General features: G+C 48.2%; 1 protein-coding gene and 1 long non-coding RNA gene across 2 annotated transcripts in view; both read left to right on the top strand.

The window, feature by feature from the left end:
• Positions 1 to 3,286: 3,286 nt before the first annotated feature.
• LOC135903433 (tigger transposable element-derived protein 6-like) lies at positions 3,287 to 3,907 on the top strand. The gene has a single exon (XM_065433764.1). It carries the CDS (start codon positions 3,287 to 3,289, stop codon positions 3,905 to 3,907), a length of 621 nt encoding a protein of 206 aa, XP_065289836.1.
• A 7,166-nt stretch (positions 3,908 to 11,073) lies between these two features.
• The window catches only part of LOC135903445 (uncharacterized), a 42,267-nt gene continuing 26,436 nt past the window's right edge, over positions 11,074 to 26,904 (top strand). Inside the window, exon 1 of the long non-coding RNA XR_010564805.2 lies at positions 11,074 to 11,386. This is a non-coding gene — a long non-coding RNA (uncharacterized lncRNA). The remainder of the gene's footprint in view (positions 11,387 to 26,904) is intronic.

Here is a 26,904-nt window from a genome sequence, read left to right as displayed (position 1 = left end):
TCAGTTGCGCTGCACCACAACAGCCCTCTTGTCCGTGAAGGACCGTTGGCCCGAACCAAAGACCCCCGCCCAGTCAGCCCGGGTAGAGGGGGAGCGCCGGAGTCAATGTATGGGATGATGCTGGGTTGACAAGTACATGTAAGCTGTGGGACGTGGCACCTCCGGGTGCCAAGTCCTCTTCCCATCTGACAACGGCGCGGGAACAAATAGCAAACACTAAATTTACATAAACGAAGCAAACACAACTAAATCTTTGATTCAGTTAACATTGGCAAGCGGACGCAACTAAAGCAAAAGCAAAAAGTATGGGTAAAGCAAATCACAAATCTGAAAAGCCCTTTCCAATGGCAACTAGAAACTTATTGAACCGCGAGGATCGAATAGTACCCAACAACGAGTTCCGATGTTGTCTAAAATTAAATTTTCGGAGGAACGAAGCTCGTGCATGAAATATTGCAGATATATATTCTCCCTTATAGGCAAAAATATCTGTAACCGTAAAGAAAATTTACAGAGATTTTCTGTGCCGCAAAAGAAATTTTCTGTCTGGCGCCCACTTTGCGCATGCTTCAGACTAAGTGCTATCCAAACCTGGCCCTTTTCCACACGATCGCTCCAGAGGCTTTTAGCTCTACTTGCCCCGACTGTGGGGCTGTTAGCAATCTCGCGCACACGTTCTGGCGATACCCCTCGTTAAGGGACCCAATCGCATCACAGAAGAAGAATGGAGCTCTGCCATCCAGGGCTCAGAACTTTCACGTCAAACTTGGGCTGTCCAGAGAGCCCGCGATGCTGCGGTTAGGCTCGGCCTACCAGTCCCCACGTGTGGGCGGCCCGCAGCTCTTCCCTAGGGCAAAGCTTCTCAGGGCCTTGTAATTAAAGTTCTCCGTCCGTCCGTCCGTCCGTCCGTCCGTCCGTCCGTCCGTCCGTCCGTCCGTCCGTCCGTCCGTCCGTCCGTCCGTCCGTCCGTCCGTCCGTCCGTCCGTCCGTCCGTCCGTCCGTCCGTCCGTCCGTCCGTCCGTCCGTCCGTCCGTCCGTCCGTCCGTCCGTCCGTCCGTCTGTCTGTCTGTCTGTCTGTCTGTCTGTCTGTCTGTCTGTCTGTCTGTCTGTCTGTCTGTCTGTCTGTCTGTCTGTCTGTCTGTCTGTCTGTCTGTCTGTCTGTCTGTCTGTCTGTCTGTCTGTCTGTCTGTCTGTCTGTCTGTCTGTCTGTCTGTCTGTCTGTCTGTCTGTCTGTCTGTCTGTCTGTCTGTCTGTCTGTCTGTCCGTCCGTCCGTCCGTCCGTCCGTCCGTCCGTCCGTCCGTCCGTCCGTCCGTCCGTCCGTCCGTCCGTCCGTCCGTCCGTCCGTCCGTCCGTCCGTCCGTCCGTCCGTCTGTCTGTCTGTCTGTCTGTCTGTCTGTCTGTCTGTCTGTCTGTCTGTCTGTCTGTCTGTCCGTCCGTCCGTCCGTCCGTCCGTCCGTCCGTCCGTCCGTCCGTCCGTCCGTCCGTCCGTCCGTCCGTCCGTCTGTCTGTCTGTCTGTCTGTCTGTCTGTCTGTCTGTCTGTCTGTCTGTCTGTCTGTCTGTCTGTCTGTGAATGCTGTATGACAGAAACGCGCCATATGAAACAAAAATAAACGCAAAATTTCTATTGATCTTCTGCCTATAAATCGAATCAAATTAAACTAAAATGTAAGCGGTCTAAATTATTTCAAATGCATAAAAACTATAAAATAATGTTTTAGAGTTCTTTCCTTTTGCATTTTTGCATTTTTGCATACGTTTTTGAATACATCAACGGTTTTTGCATACATCATGCACGACGCACTGTATGCGGTGCTGCTTTGATGCCCCGCGCCATATTCAAGCCTCTCGAGTAAACGATTGAGGAAGGAAAAACTAAGGCGAGTCCCTGGCGTCACTCCTTGTGAAGCTCCGTGACGCCGGAATTTCTTCATCACCTTGTCGGGGCATCCGTTGTTGACACTCCTCGCCCTCGACGCGCAGCCACGCCAGGCTGCGCGGGCGTTCGCGTGCCGCCCGACCAACGGATACAGTCGCGGCGTACACGCACCGTCTCCATGACGTTGCCTTCGACACTTCCTCCGAGTGTTGTGCTCTAGCTTTTAAAGAGTCATGAACTCCACGAGTTAGACCATGAGGCCGGTCACCCGCTGCATTTGCGGGCTTTTCTGAAAACAAATCTGTGCGTTCTCACTGCACTATACAAGAATACTCAGGCGATGACCGGCAGCACACTTTGCGCACATCAAGACCTATGGATAGCCCATCTGCGCTTTATGAGAGCAGACAGGCATGCTGATCTAAAATTAAATTTATAGGAATTGTTTTGCTTTACTGAACAAGTGGTTTCGGGCGGGCGCGCACGGCGGAGTTGTGACGAGCCACAGCGCGCCGGTGGCGTGGCCAGCAGAGGAGAACCTCGTCGCGCGTTTAAGTACACCGACCGCGGCCTGAGGTACATTGCTCTCACGGCAAGTGAAGATTCACGGAAACAAAATTCTGCGGTATACTCCGCGCCATGCAGAACACTAAGCACGTATGCGTGAAGCTAGCGCCTTGACCGGGTCTATACGTGCCTACCCTTCGCCGTGCCATTGGATGTGCGCGCAGGCGCACGTTCTTCTGCCAAGCCTTGCTCACTCTCGCACCGCATCTGCCAATTTTCACTTCCCTACGTCCCTCCAGCATACATAAACAGTCTATCCCGGTTATAACGAAGCCACTTATAGCGAAATAGCGGTTATAACGAAGGGATTTCAATTTCCCGTTCCCATATTTGCATTTTCAATACATTTTGGGTCCCGTTTTAACGAAGTAAATTAGAGCACGTCAGCGGATATAACGAAGAGATTTCATACCAACCGAAAAATAATCTGTGAATCAACACATTTTTGCGTCCTTGAGGCGATTTTTTCCGCGAAAATAAGAGCAAAATTCGGCTGACGGCGTCCTTTCGTGGCGTCATCTGGTCTCCCGCGGAGCGAAAGGTTGCTTCACTGCATCGCATGGCACGCCAGTCTCGTGCTGCGCCGTCCTTGAACGGCGTCACGGCGTAGAGCGGTAGAGCACGCCGCGCAGGGGAAAATGGTAAAAAAGAAAAGAGACGATTTTTTTTCTACCGAAAGAAGCGCAAGGTGCTGATGTTGCTTGACAACTGCAGTGTGTATCACGTCAAAGCACACTTGATCGCTGTAGAGGTTTTGTTCCTGCCCCCAAACACTACCGCCAAGCTGCAGCCCATGGACAAGGGGGTTATTGCCAACTATAAGGTCCACTAACGGCGCCGAATGATCGAGCGCCTCCTGATTGATGTTCACATTGCCGACAACGTGGCCGGCATGAAGGTGCCTTTGGTAAAGGCGATTTTCTTCGCAAGTGGAGCCTGGAGGAATGTGAAGCACCTGACCATCGCCCACTGCTTCGAGAAAGCCGGCTTCTCCCGAAGCAGCAGCGCGGAGGCGGCGCCTGCTGGGGACCAAGCTATTGACGTCGCTGCAACCACTGATGCTGCCGCCGCGACGGCCTGCTTCGAGCAGCTTTGGGATTCCGCTAGCGACTTGAACCTTGTGCCTGCGGGTCTATGCCACATGGACTTCGTCTTTGCCGACGAAGACCTTGTTGCCACCGAGGACTTCACGACTGAAGAAGTTGCCAGGAGTGTCATGGAAGAGACCTTGGCGGACAGCGCCTCGGACAGCGAATGCGACGATGCTAGTTGTGCCCCTAAGCCGCTCACCTCCGCAGCGGCCATCGCAGCTGTTGACACGCTACGGATGTACTACCTCGGGAGTCCGGAGTTCGACCAGATCTTTGGTGCGCAGTTGGATGGTATGGAAGCCGCAATCCTGAAGTCCGCACTCGCGAAACGTGTTCAGGGGACGCTGGACCACTTCTTTCAGCTGCAGTAAATCGGTATGCCCATATTTGCATTTTTTTTTCATAGTCCACATATTACGAAATAGCGGATGTAGCGACGTGATTTCCGATTCCCGCCGACTTCGTTATAACCGGGCTAGACTGTATATGTACCGTAAGGAGGGTTCGTCACTTAATTACTCACAGCAGTCGCCTCTTTCTCATCCTTCCGCGTGGCTGTTCTGCGCTCCACAAATGCATAGTCCTCTGCCAAAAGCAGGAACACTGCGCAGCTGTCACTGACTTGCAACGCGCTTATCGTACATATTCTGAAGCACAGTGGTTCCAGTCTGTGATAACACGTTAGCATGAAAAGACGGCAAATATATTCCCGCATCGTCCGCGGCGTGGCACGTGGCGTACGGCGTTGCGCTCGCTTTTCACTTCTTCCAGCTGGCCAAAACAACAGTTGGGAAAGTACGGCCTAGAAAACGCGGCGGAACACTTCAAACACGGAAACCAACGCAATCCTGCACACACGACGCCTTTTCCACGGTACGAGACCTACGGGGCTGCACACGCATAAGCACGCACCACCATAACAAAACCGCCATTGCGCCCCGACGACATGGCCACTACAACGAAAAATACCGCGTGACTTCCTCCACACTTTTCTCCTAGCGTGCGGAGGGGCCTCTCCTCAGTTTTATCCTTCCGCCATGGAGTGGGAGACGCGGCGTTCCTCGGGCTGCGTGGGCTCTCGCTTTCCAACTCATTACGGAGGTCGAACAAATTCTGCATCCTGACCGCTGCCTTCAGTCGACGCGGCAAGTCACCGGGATCCATTTGAGACGACCCCGACCCCAGTGAGTGACATTTTCACCATTTTTCATCTAACTGAACCCCGCCCCCCCTCCCGCTGGTTCTTTGCGACCACGGCAGACGCAAGTGCTCAACAAAAGCGCTAAACCTAGGCATGGCCGAAGCTTCGGCCTGCCTACGGCTATGTTTGGGAGCTCTGAGTGGGCGCAGTGACGCATTTTCGACCAACCTGCATGAATCTGCATCGCATCGAGTGAGAATCTCTGTCTTTCATGCACGTTCCGGTACATTTTAACGTTTTGCCGTCTGTGAACGCCGCCGACGCCCACAAGCCCTCCATATCCAGATGGAGGTCGCTCCGACGGAGAAAATTGCGACAGACGCTGTGATGGCGACTGCTGCAGCGGCGATGGACACGACTCCGGCCCCGACCACGACTAGTGACGAAACTTCCCGATCCGACGAGGCCGGCTGTACATGGATGCTCGTCCAAAGGAAGAGCCGCACGCAAGCGGACCTCCGCATCCCGACGCTGAACCAAGGCACGAAGGCCAGCCAGATTGAAGGCGAAACCCGCCATCATGTTGAAGCCACCCCTCTTGCCCCTCCACGACTACAAGGCCATCCTGCGTCCACAAGGAGCGCTACGTTCGGATCAGAGGACTCGCCCCACCCTGACCGGGCGATGGAGGAGGCCGCAGGCTTGCCCCCGGCTGAAGTCGATCGGCTTGTTTTTCGCCAACGCCAAGAACAGAATCTTGCCGTGATAAGCACGCCGCATGAACACATCGCCTTGAACCTGTACAGCGTCCGACAACTTCGCCTGGGCCAGCACACCTATCGCGTTTTGGTGTACATAGAGGAGCCAGACAACTCGTGTAAAGGAATCATCTCCGCTGTGGACCCGGCAACAACCCCGTCCGAACTTATGGATCATCTCGTTACGCCAGGCTTCACCGTCCTGCAGGAACGTATGATGGGCAAATCGAACACGGCCCTCCTCACCTTCGAAGGACTGCGGGTTCCACACTACGTTCGCTACTACGACGCCGAATACATCAGACGGCTACATCAGACGGCTCGACTGGTCACTGTAGAAGCGTTATTCCTAAACACACGTAATTATTCTACACTTCCGGCGGTGTTTTCTCTACTTCATTTTTAAATAAAGAAAGATGTTAATGCATAAATGTCTTCACAAACAACGGTTAAATTGGTTAATTTTCACTTTTCCTTCCTGTTTGGCTGTTGCCTTGGCTCTCTCGATCCTTTAGTAGATCGCTGAATTTCTCAACTCCTTGCGACTGTTGTTTCCAGTTGCCAATTTCGCACAAGAAGCGCTGCACAAATATGAAAAAACCAGACGAGGTAACGGGTTAGAGTCATACTGCTAGTGAGTTTAAGGATTATTGCAAAGTTTGATGATGGACGCTGTTTCACATTTTTTTTAAATTTGCACTTTATGTAACCCATATAGCGGATATATGGAACCGACGATCTGCCAACATCGCCGTGAGCGGCCACTCGAGGAAATAATGAAGCAAAAGGAAAAGTTAAACTCAACTGGCGTTTTCTCCGACTGCAACTCGTTCCTCAGGCATACAGACCAGCTGACTACGAACCGATTCCCTTTCCTGGTTCCTGGATTACTCTAAGCAAAGAAGGTTGAACTAACGAGGCAACATCCATGCGCCTGATCATTGAATAGGTGTTGACAACTGAATGCATCTCGAGTTAATCGCGCGGGCACAGAAACGATAAAAAAACTGGCCTTCCCACCCCAGGAGATGCCGATAACTACAGCCATCCAGAAGGAATGAAGGAATTGACAACGATTCCACTCTGTGAAGACGGAATGATAGCGAAAGCTGACGACAGCATAAAGCTCTCAAAAGAAAAGAAAGTGCTTCACCGGCGCCGCGGGTCGGCCCGAAGATGTGCAACACCAGGCCGACCCGCGCCAAAGGTAAAGCAGGCCTTAAGCACTCCCCATACGTGGGCCGATCCCGAAGGGCGCGCTATTGGTTCCCGAGCCCACAGGGGTGTGTGGCATTGAGCTTGGACCCTTTCTGCCACCAGGATCTGCCCACATGATGATTTTTTTTTTGACGGACGGCGAAAAAACTACGGAAGGTAAGTCATACACAGCTTTCGCCGTAAAAAGCAGCAAAATGCTGACCACCGAATAGAGTGATTTGTGTGCCCTTTAGGAATGTGTGTGAAAAGTGGTGGCGCGAGAGGGGTAAGCCACATATGACAAGGAATGTCGATTGCAGCCGACGTTTCGTCTTCGTCAGGGTGGCCCTGATGCATAGAAATGCCCTCGGAAAAACGTTCTCTTCAGCGATATTCTTGGTTCGTCCAGTCGTCATCACGATAGGAAATTGTCCTAGCACATCAAACTTCTGTACCGTGGAACAGAAGATAACACTGAAATAACAGAAACATTTTAAACAGAAAACTCTTTTCTGCAATACAACACCGATAACTGTCCTTAAACACAAAATTTTTGTTAAAGTAATATAGAAAGATCAAAAATAGAAAACACAGCTGTACAGAAATTTTCTGGCAAGACAGCTGTCAGAAATTTCTTTTAGGCAAACATTCATGCAGTGCACGATGGGTAACAGAAGACTACTCCGAATTTACCTTGGCCGCTTATTTCTGTCATCATTGATGGTTAAGAAAAGTGCTGGCGCATCTTGACAAGAATTCGTCCATGCGCCAAGAAAAAGGCTATTAACAAAACGCTCAAATCAATCTGAAAAAAGTACGCACAGGATTGATTTTGTAGCTTCATTCGAACTAATCTCTTTGGTCGCCACTTGTTCGAACAAGCGTCTCTGGTGGTATTTATGTAGATGAAACTGCTAAGCTTGCGTGAAGCACCCAAACACAATGCACAGGAGCACAGAAATCACAAAAAAAGGCTTTCGAGCGTAAGGGCATGCAAACGTGGTATAGGAGTAGCGCCGTTTGTAATTTTGTGTGGGAATGTTAATCGAAAGTGTGTTCACTCTTAAGAGAGATAAGACAATGCGTGATTTTCAGAACTATTTATTGTCTACTATTTTCAACGACAGATTGCACGTCGGGGCGAGCTAAGAAGAAAGGCCAGACACAAGGCCCCTGACAACGGGATACAGCAAGAGCTCGTTAGAAACGCAGGTCTGCGATGACTGTGCAGGTGTGCGAATGGCCGAGACGCGCCACGCGTAATGCGCGCCTCCTTCTGTCGCGTTTCCCTTTGTCTCGGCGCACATCGAGGGGCACGTGCACAGCTGGCGAGAGGTTCGTGTAAGGGCGGCACGCACCCATGCTGAGTAAGCAAAGATTTCTGCGCTGTTTGCTTTGAACGACGATAATTAGCGGTGACGTCAACGGCGAATGCCTAATTTCTTCAACGTTTAGTCCGATAAGTGAGCGGCGAGATGATTAGCTAAGGATGATGACTCGGAGCACTTCATAACTTCCGAAAGGGTTGAGCGTAGTCATTGCCTCACATGGCACATCGCATCGGGGCCGGTGTTAAACATTAAGTGAATTATGGGGCAGTACCTGCCAGAACCACATTTGGATTACGAGGCACGACGTAGTGTAGGACTGCGGAATAATTTTGACACCATTGTGTTCTTTAACTTGCACCTAAATCTAAGTACACGAGCGTTTTTGTATTCCCCTACCGTCGAAACGCGACTGGCGCCATCGGGATCGGACCCGCGTCTTCTAGCAATGACACAAAGCTACCGCGGCGGGCACACAAGTGTTGATTTAACATGCGACCGCTTCTGCAGCGTCGCCTAGACCCTGTGGTGATTTAAGCCAGCTTTTCGTCTGCACACCCTGCGTCAGTTGCCCACTTCACAAACATTCATGGTGTTCGTTTTTCAGAAATAGCAGAAACGCACCGTACCGTAGCTCCAGTTTGCACGCGACTGCTGTCGTGTTTACGTGCTCTCTGACGTCACCTTATTCCTCCACCGCCCTCCCTGCCCCTCTATGGGAACTGCAACCGAAGAGCGGCAAGGATGTCGGTTCTGCACACTCTCTGTCATTCCATCTCCCCTCTAAACTTGCACGTTAGTAGAAGGCAAGCGCTGCGCCACCTGCAATGCAGCAGATACTGCGTCAGCAGCAGCAATGGAAAAGTCCAAGGAAGAGGCAAAGAAAGCTTCTGTTTAAAACTGGTCTGACAGTGCCGAGAACACTATTCGTGTTAAGATTTAATTACAGCACTGACTTCGCTTTTAGTCGACATCTCATGCTGTGTGAGTCTTGCTTGCATCGGATTACGCCATTGCTCCCTGCCTATGTCTTGCCACTACTTGCGCAATGCAGTGAAGCTGAGGAAAGGAGTAAGAGCACAACCTTAGCATTCTTCGCTGTGGTATTCGGTGAAGAGCAAAATTGTATTCTCCGGTTTGCAGTGACTAGGCATCAAGTGCAGTAAACCCTCTACTTACTGCCTTGTGGTACGGCTTAATGCAGTGTCTAAATAATTTGCTTCGTGAAGATTTTTATTTTGCGCGCTTTATTTTTCAAAACATTTTTACCCGACCGGCTACTTTGTCAGTCTGCGAGATAGAATTGGTGTCACAAATGAAAAAGGAACACTGTTTTTCTCGCATTAAACACATTTAATATGGCCCTGTTCTCATCGACTATAAGAGCAGAAAAATACAAGCGTCTGCTAACAATTCCGCCCATTTATATCCACGAGGAGTTCTAAACTTGTCATTTATGCTTTTTGTTTCGCTATCTACTGAGGGATCAATCAATCAATCAATCAATCAATCAATCAATCAATCAATCAATCAATCTTGTTAAGGTGCCAAGGAACAACTTGCTGGTCTTGGTTCCCGGCGCACGTGATAATTAGTATAACGTACACACAAAGAGTCCACCAAATTTGACTGGGTGCAAGAAATAGGTTCCTTATAAACGTATACCGTGAGATCTGCTTTAATGTAAACAGATTTTTTTAATAGGGTTTAACCGATGCGATGAAGCTTTCTTCAATAATCGTTCTTTTGCACGGTTGACACTAAATGGTCGAGTAGCCATCCCAGTCTGTTCACTCATTAACCAAGATTCGTTAATTAAGTGTAAGTGGTGGTGGTGAGTTGTAGCCACAGGCTGGTTTAGCCTGGCGATAAAGGCCGGCAATTTCTCCGCCTCAGCGTCTTTTATGGAACCACTGTGGTGTTTCACCACACGTCTATCAGACCAGTTTCTCTTAAGAATGCAATACGGAGACATGAAGTTTTTTTGCGGGCTATAACTGGTCCTTCGGGGAACACATGGTGCTGCAGGCACGCATGCGGAAGGTCCTTTTGTTGCAGAGTTTCCAGGAGAGATCCCTTTAATCTTGGAATTTTGGGCCCGACCAGAGAAAGTGTTCGATGTCTCCTGTCTCGTGCCATGTCGTACAGATCGGAGAATTGATACGCCCCATCTTAAATAACCACGCTCGTGTGCTATCAGATCCTGTCCTTATACGACATACAAGTGAGGCTTCCTCTCGGCGATATCTCTTGTTTACGCATGGAATATGTGGTTGAACCCAAAGTGACCCAAAGTGATTTCGAATGTCAGATTTCTTAACTTGATGACTCTTCGGCGCCTTGACTTTGGGAAGATGCTGGAGCACTGCGTGCCAGCGTTGGAGGGAATCCACTGAAGCTTTACTGTGGAGCCTTTGTTGCCCAGTTCTTTCACGAGGTCTAGTGTTTTGTGTGGGTACTTAATCGACGGTAGGTCACGGTAGAGTTGTTGCAACACCGCCTTTGACTCTGTAAGGAGGACAGCGTGCTGTGAAGGCAATGTCTTTTGTTTACGCAGAGCAGCAGCTATTGCCACGCCTTCCGCAACCGTCGATGAAGCCATACAGCCCAAACGGCCAGACCACGCATATCTCAGAGACCGAACACAGTATGCTGCTGCGCAGCGATCTTTGTCTACTTTGACAGAGGCATCTGTGTACACTTGGAGGTGATTCGGGTAAGTAGTGTTCAAATATACCAGGACTAGTGACTTGGCTTCTGCAGCTGGAATGCAGCTCTTTGACTGCGGTCGTGGTAAACTTCAGTTACTTGTTATATCCTCGAATATCCAGGGTGCGTCTACCTTTTCCTTCTGTCTCGAGCAGCGTAATCCTAAGACTCGAAGCGTGTTCAGTGCTGTATAAAAATGTGAGCGCAACCTGGTGCAAGTCTTAAGAGGGCGTTGCCGGGCGAAGACTCACTCAACCGTAGTATTTGGGTCACGAAAATATATATACGGGGTTCCGAAAGCTGATCTTCCCCCTTCCGGAAAAATGAAAAATTTCAGCCTGTGGTCTCGGTGAACCGCGTCATTTGGCTGCAGCGGTGGAGCGCATCGTGCACGAAAGCCTGAACGGTCTTCTGTTTTACAGGTACTGCTACAGACCACTTGGCAGGACGTCGTGGCCTGTGTTGTCGCAGCCCTAGAGGATTATCTTGGGTGTTTCTACCTTTGAAGGACATTCCTGCCTTTCATCAACAGGGAAACCTGATGTTTGATCTGCGCGCCTCGAGACTACCTGGCTGCCTGTGCTGCCACCTTTCCTGAAAATCCGCTAAACGTGACCAGATAACACGGCCAGTTCAGCGGGGGGCGTCTCGCGTCATTTTGGCTGCAGCGGTGGAGCGCATCGTGCACGAAAGCCTGAACAGTCTTCTGTTTTACAGGTTGGTCTATCTCTGTAATTTGAACCTTCCTATTTTTGCGCTCCGCTGCTGCCGCTGCGAAACTGCTTGTCTGTGTCTGCTGCCAAACTGATTGTCTGCGTTGATTCTTAATGCGTTTCAGCCACTGTAGCTCCACCATTTCTTACATGTGCTGGTGATTGTGGTTTTACGTAAAAGCTGCCTACAATGTCCCGATGTTGCACGTGCCGTTTACTTATCGGCGAGCATGACTCGGTTCTGACGTGCTCCGACTGCGGATTTATTTTTCATATTGGTCAGTGTTCGGGCGTGAATGAGGCCAAACGAGGAGCCTTCAAGAAAAATTGGAAGTGTGAGACATGTCAAGGGAAGGGAAGCAAAAGTGTTGCGCCTGTACAGGGTCAGGTAAAAGATCCGGAAATCATGGTGAAGCTGGTAGAATTGGATAAGAAGCTTAATTTGCTTTTGGAGTTGCCAAGTAAAGTAAGTGGCATTGAGCAATCTATCCAAATGCTGTCTGACCAATTTGATGAAATTAAGAGACGTCTGGACTGTCACGAAAAAGACATCAACAATGTAAAGCGTAGGGTGGAAAAGATGGAAGGGGCTCGAGACCCTGAGGACCTTAGTAAACTTAAGGATGGCATTGACGCTCTTGAATGGCACAGCAGGCGCCTGAACCTTGAAATTCATGAAGTTCCTGAGACTGAGGATGAGAACTTGTTATCCCTGGTGAACGAAATAGCACAACAACTTAACATCGAATGTCTATCGGAGCAGGACGTTGTGGCTATACACAGGCTGCCAGCTAGGTCGGGCAGGACCCGTGGCATAATTGTGCGCTTCGCGCGTCAGGAACTGCGAAATGCCTGGCTTGCTAAGAAACGATCACTTAGAGATAGTTCCATGAAAGTTTTTATTGCCGAGAACATGACAACTCGATCTCGAAAGCTTCTGGCTGCCGCTAAGGAATGGGCAAAACATTCCGGTTATAAGTATGCATGGCACGCGAATGGGCATGTGCTTGTACGCAAAGAAAATGGTGCCCAGGCTGTAGTCATTAAGCACGAGGATGAGCTTTCGACTCTTACTTAGTATTCCTTGCTAATGTTCCTTGCTGTTTATCTTATTTCTTTTTCAGCACCATGAATCACTTAGGGTCGGTTTCTAAACAAGAATGGTTTGCCCACATAGAAGCTGAACAAAAGGGAATTAGTTGTGTTCATATTAACGCTCAATCCGTTTCTAGCAAAATAGAAGAACTGGAAAGCTTTTTTGTGGGGATAGATAAGCTGTGTGACGTTATGATAAGCGAAACCTGGTATACGAATGACAGTCACATTTTAGAACTTCCGCACATGAAAACATTTTACCTTAATAGGTTAACAAGACGCGGGGCTGGTGTGTGCCTATTGATGTCTGACCTTATACCTTGTGATATACTTCCTAATTTTTCGCGTACAACGAGTGATTACGAAGTGCTATGTGTTCATTCAGAGAAAGACCTTTTTGCTGTATGCTACCGCCCTCCTGATGGTGTTCTTGCCCATTTTCTTGAATTTTTTGATGATCTGTTATCTTTTGCTAATGAAAACCGCCTAAACATAATTATTGGAGGAGATTTTAATGTTAACATTGGCGCGGATACAGTACGCCGGTCCGATTTTGAAAGGGTATTCATTTCAAATGGTTGTTTAAATACAATTCACTCCAGCACTAGAGTAACAGAAAATACGGAAACTACGCTTGATTTGTTTATAACGAATTACTCACCTCAGTGTATCGTAAGTGCTGTTTTGAGTAGTGCTATAAGTGACCATATGCCTATTTGCATGTTTGTCAAAACTAGAACAGCTAGCACCTCGCACAGAGACACAAGCGGAACCTTCCAGAAAGTAACCGAGGATACCCTAACATCTTTTCAAACAGAGCTGAAGCAGATTAATTGGGATGATGTTTTGCAGGAACATGATGCTGAATCAGCGTACAATATTTTTCTTAGCAGGTTTGTTACCGTGTATAAAAAGCATTTTGTTTACAAAGTTAACAGGAGAAAAAAATGCCAGAAAGCCATGGTTAACGAATGCTCTTTGTAAAAGAATGAAGAAACGTGACAAACTATATGCTAAATTCATCAAAACCCGAGAGCCTCTGGATTTAAAAACATTTAAAATGTTTCGTAACAAATTAAGCAAAGAGCTACGAAAAGCACGTGATGCTTATTTTCTGCAGATGTTTTCGTCTTGTATGAATGACTCAAAGAAACTATGGAATAGACTAAATGCTCTTATGAACAGAAATCAGAGGAGTGATCCAATTGAACAAATTAGTTTAAACGGTAGATTGCTGGTAAAGGAGGATTTGGCAAACGCTTTCAATGATTATTTTGTACACAGAGACGTTGACCTCAATCATCCCATGCCGCACTATGTGCACATTACTCCGAACGCAAACACAATATTTTTTCAGCCACTCATGCCTTCGGATGTATGTTCTGTGTACCTAAGACTCAAGACATCTCGCAGCTGCGATGCCGATGGTCTTCAGATTCTACCTATAAAATTTGTTATATATGATATTGCCCCTATTTTGACACATATTTATAATTTGTGCATTTCCACAGGCGTATTTCCAGAAAATATGAAGGTTGCTAAGGTAGTAGTATTATTTAAAAAGGGTAATAAATTGGATATAAAAAATTATCGCCCGATCTCGATCCTCCCTGTTTTTTCAAAAGGTCTTGAAAAAATTATTCTAAGTCAGTTGTCTTCGTTCTGTGAAAAGTACAAGATAATTTCAAATGCTCAATACGGTTTCCGTAAAAACAGGTCGACGGAATTAGCTCTTCTCGATCAAAAGGAATTTATATTGCAGAATTTCGAACATAAGCTATTAACAATAGGCATATTTGTCGACTTTACACAGGCGTTTGATCATATTATTCACAACATTTTATTCTACAAACTAGAGAAATATGGGATTAGAGGCATTGCACTTCAATTATTAAAATCTTATCTTAATAACAGACGCCAGTTTGTTTCTGTAGGCCACAATACATCGGTAACCAAAGAAATACTTTGTGGCGTCCCACAGGGTAGCATTTTGGGCCCGTTGCTGTTTAACTTATATGCTAACGATATTACTTCCATCTACGAAAAGGCGAAATTTATCATTTACGCAGATGATACAAGTGTTTTCATCTCGTCCGGTTCTTGTACCAATTTAATTAGTATGGCAAATGACTTCTTGCGCAGCCTATCCTATTGGTCCACTGAGAACTGTCTAAAAGTAAATACGGCGAAAACAAAGGCCGTAATTTTTCATACCAAAGGCATGAGTCTTCTTCCGTCAGATCTAACATTAGCGTATAGATCCACAAATATAGAACTCACTCTTTCTGCAAAGGTGTTAGGGGTACACTTCACGAGTACCATGCAATGGGACGACCATGTAAGCTTTGTACTCCAAAAACTTAGCCGCATAACAGGAGTTTTAAATCGCTACAGATATACTTTACCCGTCTCTGTAAAATTATTAATTTATAATGCCTTATTCGTGTCTCACATACATTATGGGCATCTTGTATGGGGCACCACAACTGAATGTAACTTGAGTAAATTATTTCGTATGCAGAAGAAAATAATACGTGTCATCGCTAATGTACCGTTTGCCGCCCATACTGAAAACCTGTTCAAGAAATACAACATTGCGACAGCCCATAAAATCTATAACTGCAGACTATTACGCGAGTATTACTTTAATACCAAACGTAACAATACTTTACTTGTAGAACTTGCAAATCTATCCGTCAATTCATACCGTTATTCCACTCGTACACCTGAAGTCTGGAAGCTTCCGCGCTCTAGAACTAACTATGGTTGTCAAATGTTGTGTAATAACCTTCCAAGATTACTGAATTTATACGACAGAGCAGGCTTCAATTTACAGGATTTATCACTGTCAGAATTTAAAACTCTATTGCTTTCACTTCAGAGCACGTTTGTTAGTGATTAATAATGTGTGTTATGTTCCTCTTTTTTTGTCTGTTACCAATTGCATATCATTTATTTATTTCAATGCCGCAGTGTGTTTTGCATTGTTATTGTGGAAACATTTCACTGTTATTTCATATATTATATAATTGCAATGTTTTATAGCCACTAGATAAATGTAATTTATATGGCGCTTGATGTGTAACCCCATGCAGCCATATTGTACCTAAGGGGGTGAGGTTACCTCAAGCCGCGTCTGTGCGGCTTTTTTCCCTCATCCACCTCCATTTACCACTCCTCTGTACATGTGTGTGTGTAAATGGAAATCAATAAATCAAATCAAATCAAATCAAACCGCTTATGCGATGTGGGTTAACGGTTTATGGCCAAGCTTCTCCGTACAAATTGATAACATTGAACACTGCCCTTCAGAAAATTGCAGCGCATTTATCTTACGGCACCTCGTACCACGGTTAAAATTGTGACTAGTATGAGCCGTTATTATTATTATTATTATTATTATTATTATTATTATTATTATTATTATTATTATTATTATTATTATTATTATTATTATTGAAAAATACAAGCACACAAAAGAAACAGGGAGGGAGAAGGCTGATAACTGCCACAGAGAGGGGCGCAACGCTTTCGGGAGGAGGGAAGAAGATAGGAAACAAAAAAATAGGAAAGAAAATAGGAAATAAACAAATGACAGAGACCCGAAAAAAGAAAGTAGGAGCACAGAAGAAATGTCTGTAAACGGGAGGCCAAATCAGTTTTCTGCATGAAAGTTAGCAAGGCTTTATGGGCCTAGTCGCGTTGAGCAGCGCTCCCTCTCGTTAACAGGCAATCGTCAAGAGTCGTACACTTGAGTCCATTCAGTCCATATTCCTTAATTAGCAGTGATCGTTGTGTGACGAATGCGGGGCACCACACTACAATGTGTTCAAGTGTCTCCCAGGAGTCACAGGACGTACACGACGGACTGTCCACACGTCCTTGATGATACGAACGTTGGCGCACCAACATAGAGCCAACTCTTAAAATCACTAACAGTGCTCTGGCACTACGGGGCAAGCCACGACTACGAACCCTGGGAGGGAATGACCAGTTTGCAATACGCTGGTCTGGGTGCTGCTTTAGGGGGTATCGGCGGATTAACACACGGGCGTTGTCAAACATACTAGAAATTTCTTGGCAGTCACTCCCGTTGTGAGCACAGGTTGAAGCGAGGCGATCAGCTTCTTCATTTTCAGCAATACCCACGTGCGAAGGCATCCTCTGGGCAATGAGGGACACCCCACGAGAAGTGATTTTGTCGGCGGGCCCTATTCATCATCATCATAATCATCATCAGGAGCATCATCAGCATCATCAGCATCATCATTATCATCATCAGCCTAGTTACGCCCACTGCAGGGCAAAGGCCTCTCCCATACTTCTCCAACTACCCCCGTCATGTACTAATTGTGGCCATGTTGTCCCTGCAAACGTCTTAATGTCATCCGCCCACCTAACTTTCCGCCGCCGCCTGCTACGCTTCCCTTCCCTTGGAATCCAGTCCGTAACCCTTAATGACCATCGGTTATCTTCCATCCTCATTACATGTCCTGCCCATGCCCATTTCATTTTCTTGATTTCAACTAAGATGTCATTACCTCGCGTTTGTTCCCTCACCCAATCTGCTCTATTCCTATCCCTTAACGTAACACCCATCACTCTTCTTTCCATAGCTCGTTGCTCCGTACTCAATTTAAGTAGAACCCTTTTCCTAAGCTATCCAGGTTTCTGCCTCGTAGGTCAGTACTGGTAAGACACAGCTGTTATACACTTTTCTCTTGAGGGATAATGGTAACCTGCTGTTCATGATCTGAAAATGCCTGCCAAACGCACCGCAGACCCTTCTTATTTTTCTGAATATTTCCGTCTCATGATCCGGATCCGCCATCACTACCTGCCCTAAGTAGATGTATTCCCTTACCACTTCCAGTGCTTCGCTACCTATCGTAAACTGCCGTTCTCTTCCGAGACTGTTAAGCATTACTTTAGTTTTCTGCAGATTAATTTTCAGACCCACCCTTCTGCTTTGCCTCTCCAGGTCAGTGAGCATGCATTGCAATTGGTCTCCTGAGTCACTAAGCAAGGCAATATCATCAGCGAATCGCAAGTTGCTAAGGTATTCTCCACCAACTTTTATCCCCGATTCTTCCCACTCCAGGTCTCTGAATACCTCCTGTAAACATGCTGTGAATAGCATTGGAGAGATCGTATCTCCTTGTCTGACGCCTTTCTTTATTGGAATTTTGTTGCTTTCTTTGTGGAGGACTACGGTGGCTGTGGAGCCGTTATAGATATCTTCCAGTATTTTTACATATCGCTCATCTACACCCTGATTCCGTAATGCCTTCATGACTGCTGAGGTTTCGACTAAATCAAACGCTTTCTCGTAATCAATGAAAGCTATATATAAGGGTTGGTTATATTCTGCACATTTATCTATCACCTGACTGATAGTGTGAATATGGTCTATTGTTGAGTAGCCTTTACGGAATCCTGCCTGGTCCTGTGGTTGACAGAAGTCTAACGTTTTTCTGATTCTATTTGCGATTACCTTAGTAAATACTTTGTAGGCAACGGACAGTAAGCTGATCGGTCTATAATTTTTCAAGTCATTGGCGTCCCCTTTCTTATGGATTAGGATTATGTTAGCGTTCTTCCAAGATTCCGGTACGTTCGAGGTCATGAGGCATTGTGTATATAGGGCGGCCAATCTTTCTAGGACAGTGCGTAGAATTGGGCTGTTGGCATCATTTCTCAACAGGCTGCTCAGGGCAGCACTGGAGTCTGTAAAGATGACGACCTTTGACGTGCTTGCTTCTTTCTGAAGCTAAACATTTCGACAGAATTGCCTGTCTGGTTGGGAAATTGGGAAAGACAACTATTGGAGTCGTGGTACATTCAGAATACTGAGGTAACATAAACCGCGTGAAGGTCAATCTACCCTCGGTGTATATAAATGGCCTTGGTGACATGGCGAAAAGAAAAAAAAGGACGACCAGCCAGAATTCACCACTGAAACGTTGGCGCTGCCCTGTAACCTCCCCCCCCCCCGCTCCCCTGGCTCCCGTCAGCGGCACTATCGCGGGTCAAGCTCCCCCCGCACCAGTCATCCCAGCCGCCCAGCACCACGGTAGCCATCTCACTTTAAGTGTCTCCCCACCTTCCGTACTCTCCCATCCTTTTTTTTTTAGACAAGACCCTTTAAAAGCTGCAACCCCCCCCCCCCCCCCCCGAAGAACAATTAACCCCTGAAGAAGGAGCCGAATGGGCTCCGAAACGTCGGGCTAATCAAATTCAGTAATTTGGTTGGAGTCTTACTTCTTCCTGTACGTACTTCAGGAACATCAATCGCTGCCAGCTCCACAGTTGATGAGGGTGGACGAGGTATTCGAAAGACCCTTCTTATATCAGTCGAAGGGCAGAAGAAATCTGCTGCAGCGCCTTGAGCGTCGCTGCTTACTGATGTGTCCGTAAATATCTCAAGATGGTCTCCATATCTTTCAAATAAGTGCAGCTGGGCCAACTGGAATAGTGCCAAAACAGGCTGGTAAGACTTTTTGTCTATTTCTGGAATTGAGAGGTGGATAGGGAACAGGCGTTTGTTGTTGTGTTCCATCGGAGTTGTCAGTGAGGTAGTATTTTCTGAACTGCCAGCAATGGCAACGAACAATGCCGCCATGTTCCCCGTGCGGGAGAACGGTCACTGAATCAGCCAGTTAATAAGTACTTGTCCATCTGATGCTCGGTGCATACGGTCTACGTGATGTAACGATCTCTGGTCTGCCTGCAGCCTCAGGGGCAGCTGGTGTGCTTCAGTGAGTAATAAAACAGACTGCGCCTCACGAGGCACGCCAAGAATGACTCGGAAGGCAACACGATGGTCCCGTTCCAATTGAATCACCAAACTAGGCGGCACGTTCAACACTGACAAGGCACACATCGTGTCAGAAAGTACGCATGATTGATATACCTGTAGTGCTGTCATCTGGTCACAGCCGTCGCCCCTAGCAGTCAAGGCGGCCACATATCTGAGTAAGGATTGTCATTTGCGCCGCGCAGAGGTGACGGCAGGGCGCCATGATAGGCGATCATCGACAATTACGCCCAGGCAGCGGTGATGTTGTACCAAATCTATCGGTGTATCTCCGAAGCACAGCCGGTTCATGGTTCGACATGCGCATTGTCTAGGATGATGCGCTATTACGGGTGACTTAGCGGGGGAAATCTGCAGACCAACTTCATCGATGTACTCTGATGTGACATTCAGAGCTCTCTGCAAGATTCCACGAAGACATGGACCATGGTGCGAAGGATCGCTGATCCACAGTGCGATGTCATCAGCATAGACTGTTATGCCTATTGGACAGGCATATTCTTGAGGCAATCGGCTTGGAAGTCCAGCAAGTACGCTGTTGAAGAGAAGCGACGATAAAACGCTGCCTTGCGGGACACCACACTTAACCGCGCGAGATTCTCTTGTTGCTCCTCCAACACGCACTTTCATTTTGCGCTCCGATAGAAAATGGCGCACAAAACTGTATCCGTGCCGCGAAGCACGTGAGAACAGCAAGACAGGCAGAACAAGAAGAACGCAGGATTATTGGGAATTGTTGCTATTGTAGCCGGCCAAGTGATAATGGGCCGACCGCAGCGCGAATGTCAAGAACGGACGCACTATCGTGCACGCGACTCACACAAAAACGAAGACCCGAAATTCCCGCAGCGAAAGCAATCGCCCTATGTGGTACCGAATCAAATGCTTGCTGTATGTCTACGAATAGTATATATGCAGAGTGCTTGTTTTCTCGCGCAGATTCAAGCGATGATACCCAGTCTGCCATGCTGTCGAGGCTGAACGATGGCGACGAAAGTCGCTCATGACATCAGGAAAGAAATTCAGTTTTTGTAGTCTGCCGTCGAGACGAAGCAGTACCATTCATTGCATCAGCTTGATAACATGAGATGTTAGTGACAAAAGCCGGTATGACTTGAGGTGTTTTGCAGGACGCCCGGGCTTTAAAACAGGTATCACCACAGATTTCCATTCGTTGGGGATCAGACTCCTTCGCCCCACTCCATTATATGAGCACTGAATGCATGCAAGACTGAGGACTGAATGCTGAATTATATAAGGACTGAATGCAGAACCTATCCAGCAGGAACGATACTAACCGTTTTCCACACAGTCGAGTCAGATCGATGTTGAAAGCGCATACAATGACGATGGACATAGAGTCGATAGGAGTGATCCAGCCGAACACGTCGTTCAGAAACGTGTCAATGTCCCTCTTGGACGTAGATGGTCATTTTGACAGCGTGCCCCTCTATAGATGACCACAAAGCTAGGGTCACTGCGGTAACAAATGAGATAAAGTAAAGACAATAAAACCACGAAGTTAGGTGTACGTGTCTTTATTCAATCAACATTGCAAGAACCACATAAATCAATATAGTTGTCAATATAGTCATCCCAAGACAGCTTCGCTGGGTGTCCTTCACAGAGTGGAAAGGTACTAATTTTTTTTGTTTTTTTCGTCCACGGAAGAAAGTGCGGCGGCGGTATGCATAACGATAGGACGATGCGGGACACGTAAATGACAGACAACTATTGTCGTCGGCGTAACGGAAAGTTTCGAGGGACACCGCAACTGAGTGATGTCCCAGTAAAACAAAAGGAACATCGCAATATTCATTTGTACCAAACACAACTCAAAGCGCGCCAACTTAGCGAACTTATGGTGACGGAAGAGGATAGCATGCCGCCGTGTTTTCATTGAGGGAGCACGTCGGCTCCAGGCTCGATACAAACGCGGACTTCTTCCGAAACCACCTTAGATAACAAATCGTTCTGCGTTCCTTCAAAATGGCAACCAAATTATGGGACTCAGTGCAGCAGCACTAGGCACTTGGGATCCATACCATTGGCTGCATTTGCATGGAGAGTAAGGCGCGGGGTACAACAACGTGCTTATTACACGCAACAAAACTTATTGCTACAATACACTGCGGTTGTCTGTTTGAGGAAGGCAGTAACCGAAGCGACTCTTCATAGTATACACTCAGTAACACGCGAGAATCTTGCCTCTAAAAAAAAATAAAAAAAAATTCATAAGGCAGCGCAGATAGAGGGAAAGTCGCAACATAGCGCAATCACATACGGCTCCACTACAGCGTATTTACGCGATCTTAACTCAGCATTGAATAAAGCGTTGGTAAAGAACGCTGGCCTGCCGTCATCAATTCGTCCGAAGCCGGCGGCACAAACTTGCACCGCGCGAACGACGGTCAGAAAAAGAGAGAGGGCGAGATGCGGGAGTGTGTGCGCGAAGCACGAGGCAAGTAACCCGTAGTCAGCGCGTCGGGCCCAAATCTAATTTGACTCGTCGGCCTATCCGTCAGGCCCGAGCCGGGCGTCGACGTGCGCCCGAAGTCAGCGAAGCGCACCGGGTGGCTCGCTCACTGCCAAACCTTCGCGCGCGCCAGAGACAAGCCCCGCTTTGGTCGCGCGCTCCGGAAGCTCGCCTCAACCAGCCGGTAGAACGGGTGCCGCCAGTGGTGCACCGGTCTCCGCTGCGTCAGCACAGAGGTGGCCGGCTGCGCCCGTGCGGCACATCGCCCCGTCGCCGGCTGCACACTTTTAACGGGGCAGCGCTCTGCAGCAGCGCTGTTCTCTTTCGCTCCCCTAATCCAATCTGTGTTTGGCTACCGGGCACGCTTTCTTCGCAGAAGCGCCGCGGCTTTTGTATTTCGAGCCACACGTTTGGCTCTGCAATTCCTTGCACCATTTTGCTCCCACTTTGCGGCTAGCGTGTTAAAAGCATTCGCCCTTCCAGCAGCGCTTCATTCTTAACGATGCTGTGGAAACCGAAACCGGCGTTTTCCTCTCGTGTTACGCAATAACTAGCGATAGCGAAGAGGAAACGGCAGTGGCGAACGCATAAGCAGAGGACCACATTGCCACACGTAAGAAACGCGGCTTAGTCGCTCACATGTGGTCTTTATCGGACACCTTCAGTGAAGAATAATTTTCAGGACATGGCTACAGGCGTACTGAGGTAACTTTCTTCGGCGGCGGGTTATTGTGTGCGCCGCCGGACATTGGGTATAATACAATAATCGCTTACGGTTATTTAATTGAATCGATATTGACAATTCATTTCGCGATTAACACGTTCACAGCCTGTGTTGGTATGAGCAAAGTGGTGTTAATCCTCGACATAGCTGCTAAGTGAACGTGCCTTAAACGCTCACTGGTTTCAACTGTTTAATTGCAACAACTTCTTGGAAGCAATTAAGCGAAGCGTCATTTATGAATTTCGGTGAGCTAAATTTTAATTAGTAAATGCCGCATTGATAAAGACCTGTAAAAAAGGGAACAGAGAAGGAAATAAAAAGAACATAGAAAAACAAAAACCTCTTCGCCACCCAAGGTGTTCGCCCACGAGCCAGTGTATGCAGAGCGGCCTCGCCGGCGGGTGCGGCGCACGGCGAAGAGAGCCGGCGCTGCACGCGGCGCGTCGGCGACCGTGCCTTCGCCGAGTGTCCACTGCAAGGGGTGCAGCTTTTTCGAGGGTTTCGAATCTACGTGAATATCGATAAGCGCCGCAGGATTTGAGCTCTAAGCTCGCGTGGTGGTGTTGTGACATTCGTTTCTTTTCTCACGTGCAGAACTCTTTGCTTGAGGGTGTCGAATTTTGAGGAGCAAGTTGACGGAACTTGCCTGAACAGAACGAGATACAGTTCGACGAGAAATCGAGCGCCTTGCGAACATCGTACAAACGAACATATCGATCGATACAGGCATCGCTCGATAACTAATTAATGTGAAGGTGGAGCGCCTATATGAAACGTTTCTCGGCGGCGCCGGCATGTTATTCGACTTAACGTCGACGCTTCGCTGAACATTTGTAGTAGCAAGAGAGAGAGAGAGAGAGAGAGAGAGGGAGTCCGAAAAGGGCTTGCTCGTGCCATCGCACGCGAGGCGGGGCCCAAATTTACGGAAGCTGCGAGGAGGAGGAGGAGGAGGAGAGGCACTCATTCGAGAAAACGGCCACGTAAGCGTTGCCGCGATGGAACGAGCTCGCCTAATTCCAAGTGAACACGGATAGCGAAGGAAGTGATTAAAACGAGGCAACGGAAAGACGTCACTGCCGCGCGAGATGCACTTGGGAGCGAGGAAGGGGACGTGCGGAGCCAGCGGAAGCTACTTCCGGTAGGCTGCGCAGCAATTTCGAAGTGGGCGACGGCGCTCCGGGGTTCGTCGCTTATTCGCGGAAGGAAATGAAACGGCCGTTGCATATTGGCGCCGCGCCGGTGCTGCGTGTTTTGCATCCGCTGTCAGCGCCAACCTTTGCCGCAGACACGTGCTCGCTCTGCCTCGGTAATGTGGCACGGACGACTGCGCAGGCGTCCGTTGTTCATGACAACGGTTTTTTGATTTCCCGCTAAACAGTGGAGTATTTACACTGCTGGAATGTGCAAAGTTCACTCTGCCGCCACAGATCGCTCTCGCGTTACGAAGACTGTGAGCGCCGAAGGGAACGGCTGCCTTCGTTATAAGCAGAAAGAAAAAAAGAAGTCGTAGTTTCGCCCGAAAGGCGAAGCATCGATTATGATAGCAAATTAGTGGACAGCCACACGAAGTAAATAGTGTTATCGCCGATATAAGCTTGCAAACGTAGGCATACTAACTAAATTAATAAGCATGGTATCACGCGCGCACAAGCAGACATGAGCACATCTCGCTCGATGACCGCTGAACATCGCTGTCAAAACGCCGGAGTGAGGAAGCGCAGCAGCAGCAGCGAGCGATTTGACCTTCGTGCTTCCTCTTGCAGTAAGAAGCCGCGAAAACAGAGCGCGCGGCACACTCTGTCCCCTTCGCAGGTGGCTTTCACGATACGGAGGCCCAGGCGGGCGCGCGCGACCGCACGAAGTAGAACCCCCCCGCAACGTTACTAGACTAGCTTCAGTTGTAAAACTCCCCGCCCGCGCGCTTACAGCCGCTGTCGCCACTTCTGTGACAGCCGCCAGGTGGCGACGCTGTTCCATCGGGCTCCACTGCAGACGCCTCGTCACAGCTTTGAGCTCGAGCAGACGGGCACTTTGCGCGTGTTTTACGCTGGCTGGCGTTCTGCCTTGACCGCATTAGTGATACCACGAGAAAGCGGTATCCACCTAAAGCAATAAGATTTATCGCGCAAGTTCGTTAAATACTGAAAGCAGGATAAACTGCCCGAAAGGAAGAAACACATACAGCGAAGCGCAGAAGCTGCGTTTCTAAATTATACGAGGAAAATGCCAGCAAACTTGAGAGTAGAAAAAATCAAGAGGCAGACATAGACAAAGAGACAGGAAGGTGGCTTGTCACCACTTTCCAGGTCACCACCAGCCACCTTCCTGTCTCTTTGTCTATGACTGCCTCTTCATTTTTTCTACTCTCAAGTTCGCTGGCATTTTCCTTGTATAACCATGTACCAACTAGCCCAACAAGCCACTCTCATGAGCGTTTCTAAATGCCGTGTGTTTCTTCCTGTCGTCTTAACGGTTCGCGCAGTTTAGGCTCACGATCCTGACTATCTGGCCAAAGTGCGTGATTGTAGGATATCTTCATCCCTACCGAAGCTTCTCACCACACCAAAGACGCGCTACAAAAAGAAAGCTGAGGTCGGTCTTTGTACACGCAAGCCACACAAAAAATAAACAAATAAAAGTCGGATTCTTAGTTCCGTGAAGGCGCTTAATCAGCGAAGTGAAACGTGCGGCCCTGTGTTTATCGCTGGGTTAATCCTGAGAGTTCATTAAAGTGTTTCTCAGTTACGAGGTTACACACACAATCGGCTGCGACGGGGAGAACGACGTCACTGACGGTATGCCCGCAGTCTGCAGTTGTCGCTTGCGTTCGATGTCTCGAGTTTGCTCGGCGGCGTGGTTAGCAGCCTTCGCCTGCGATGTGCCGCTTGTGATTCTTCGAAATTAAATTTCTTCAATATTAAATCTTTTGTATACCCCCGTAAACGCTGCCTCCCCATTACGACGACAGAAGTGAAGTGAAATTCTACGCTGGAAAGATGATCGGCAACGCAGCCAGCTGTGGAAGACGACGACGAACGCGGGAGCAGTGGCACGAGCGCGTGCCGTTGATTTCGCCGACTGTTCCCGGTCGCCACGAGAAATCACTCTGTTTCACGCCGAGCGAAGCGTCGAATTGCTGGGAGCACAGAAAAAGTGGTGCGCCGAACTGTCGACATCGTTCCGATAGCAGCCTATGCAGCCAGGTACGCAGCACGTCGGCATCGTCTGCTGATATACTTAAGAAACTCGGCGAAGGCTACAGTTTCGCGGATGACATGCTTGTTGAAATTCGCCGTCAACAACGAACCACAGAGTACACCAACGCTGCACCGCGTGCTTAGTCCGGCCCGCCCGCGTAGCCGGCCAGTGAGGAAGTGAAGCCGGGCGCGACTGCAGCGCCACGAAGGCGCGGGCGGGTGGCGGTTCCGCGCAACGGCGCCGAGTTTTAAAACTGAAGCTAGTCTAGTAACGTTGCCCCCCCCCCCTCCCTACCCTTCCCACGGATCCTTGTGCGCCACGAAAGACGGCGCGCTTCCTCCCCGCTTTCCTCCGTTGCGTGCGCTCACACGCTTGCACTCGCCCATACAGCACACGGCGCACGTCGACGATTTTATCGCCTTTGGACTTAATACGGAACACCACTGCGACGGTCACGGCGACGCCAGCGGCAGCAATGCGCCTGGAGTGTCCATTTAATTTCTGTCGCAATAAAACAAAGCAAAAGGGTTACGTTTCGTATGGCTGTATTCAAGCTTAACTCTTTTCACTATATGATATCTGTGGCGAAATTCACAATGCTCGTCTTTCGTAAATGCCATTTGCCATTGGCTGGCCGCCTTTATAAATAACATGACCGACGTCAGGATCGGCTGAAATTTTTTCGGACGAACAACTCTGGCGTAAGAACTTTTGTGCCGTGATTTCAATGAATTAAGAAATTTTGTTACTTTCCCCTTCTTTCGCTTCTCAATTCTTGTTTCCACGTGTAGGGTAGAAAACTGAACACAGTCTATCGAGTTAACCACGTTGCCTTTTCTCTTCTCTCTCTCGTCTTCATACTTTCGAACAAAACTTATTTATTTGCGATACTTGCACTGTCAGTGATATGGACCAAATGCTATATATAGGTCTGTCTAGAGCTGGAAAATCTATTTATGGATCGTGGTATTGATTTATTCAATTACTAGGACTTGAACAGAGGCCGTTACACACTGTAACGCGTGTGCTGAATAAATATACATGTCCACGACTCATCAAAGAGAAAGTGAGAGAAACAGAGGCGGTGAGTTGGATGGAAAGGATGGAAGCAAGAATGTCCATGGAGATTTACAAATACGGCAAGACAGAAATCAAGAAGGGAGATCTGTAGGGGACAAAGAACAACGCCTTGCTATTTGAGCTGGTTCCCTA

This window comes from Dermacentor albipictus, chromosome 2 (assembly GCF_038994185.2).
Source record: "Dermacentor albipictus isolate Rhodes 1998 colony chromosome 2, USDA_Dalb.pri_finalv2, whole genome shotgun sequence".
NCBI classification, from domain to species: domain Eukaryota; kingdom Metazoa; phylum Arthropoda; class Arachnida; order Ixodida; family Ixodidae; genus Dermacentor; species Dermacentor albipictus.
This window is presented reverse-complemented; position numbering and strand designations above follow the sequence as displayed.

Bases quoted from the DNA above. Each gene is read 5' to 3' on its own strand.
- LOC135903433 (XM_065433764.1), top strand. From the start codon at position 3,287: ATGATCGAGCGCCTCCTGATTGATGTTCACATTGCCGACAACGTGGCC.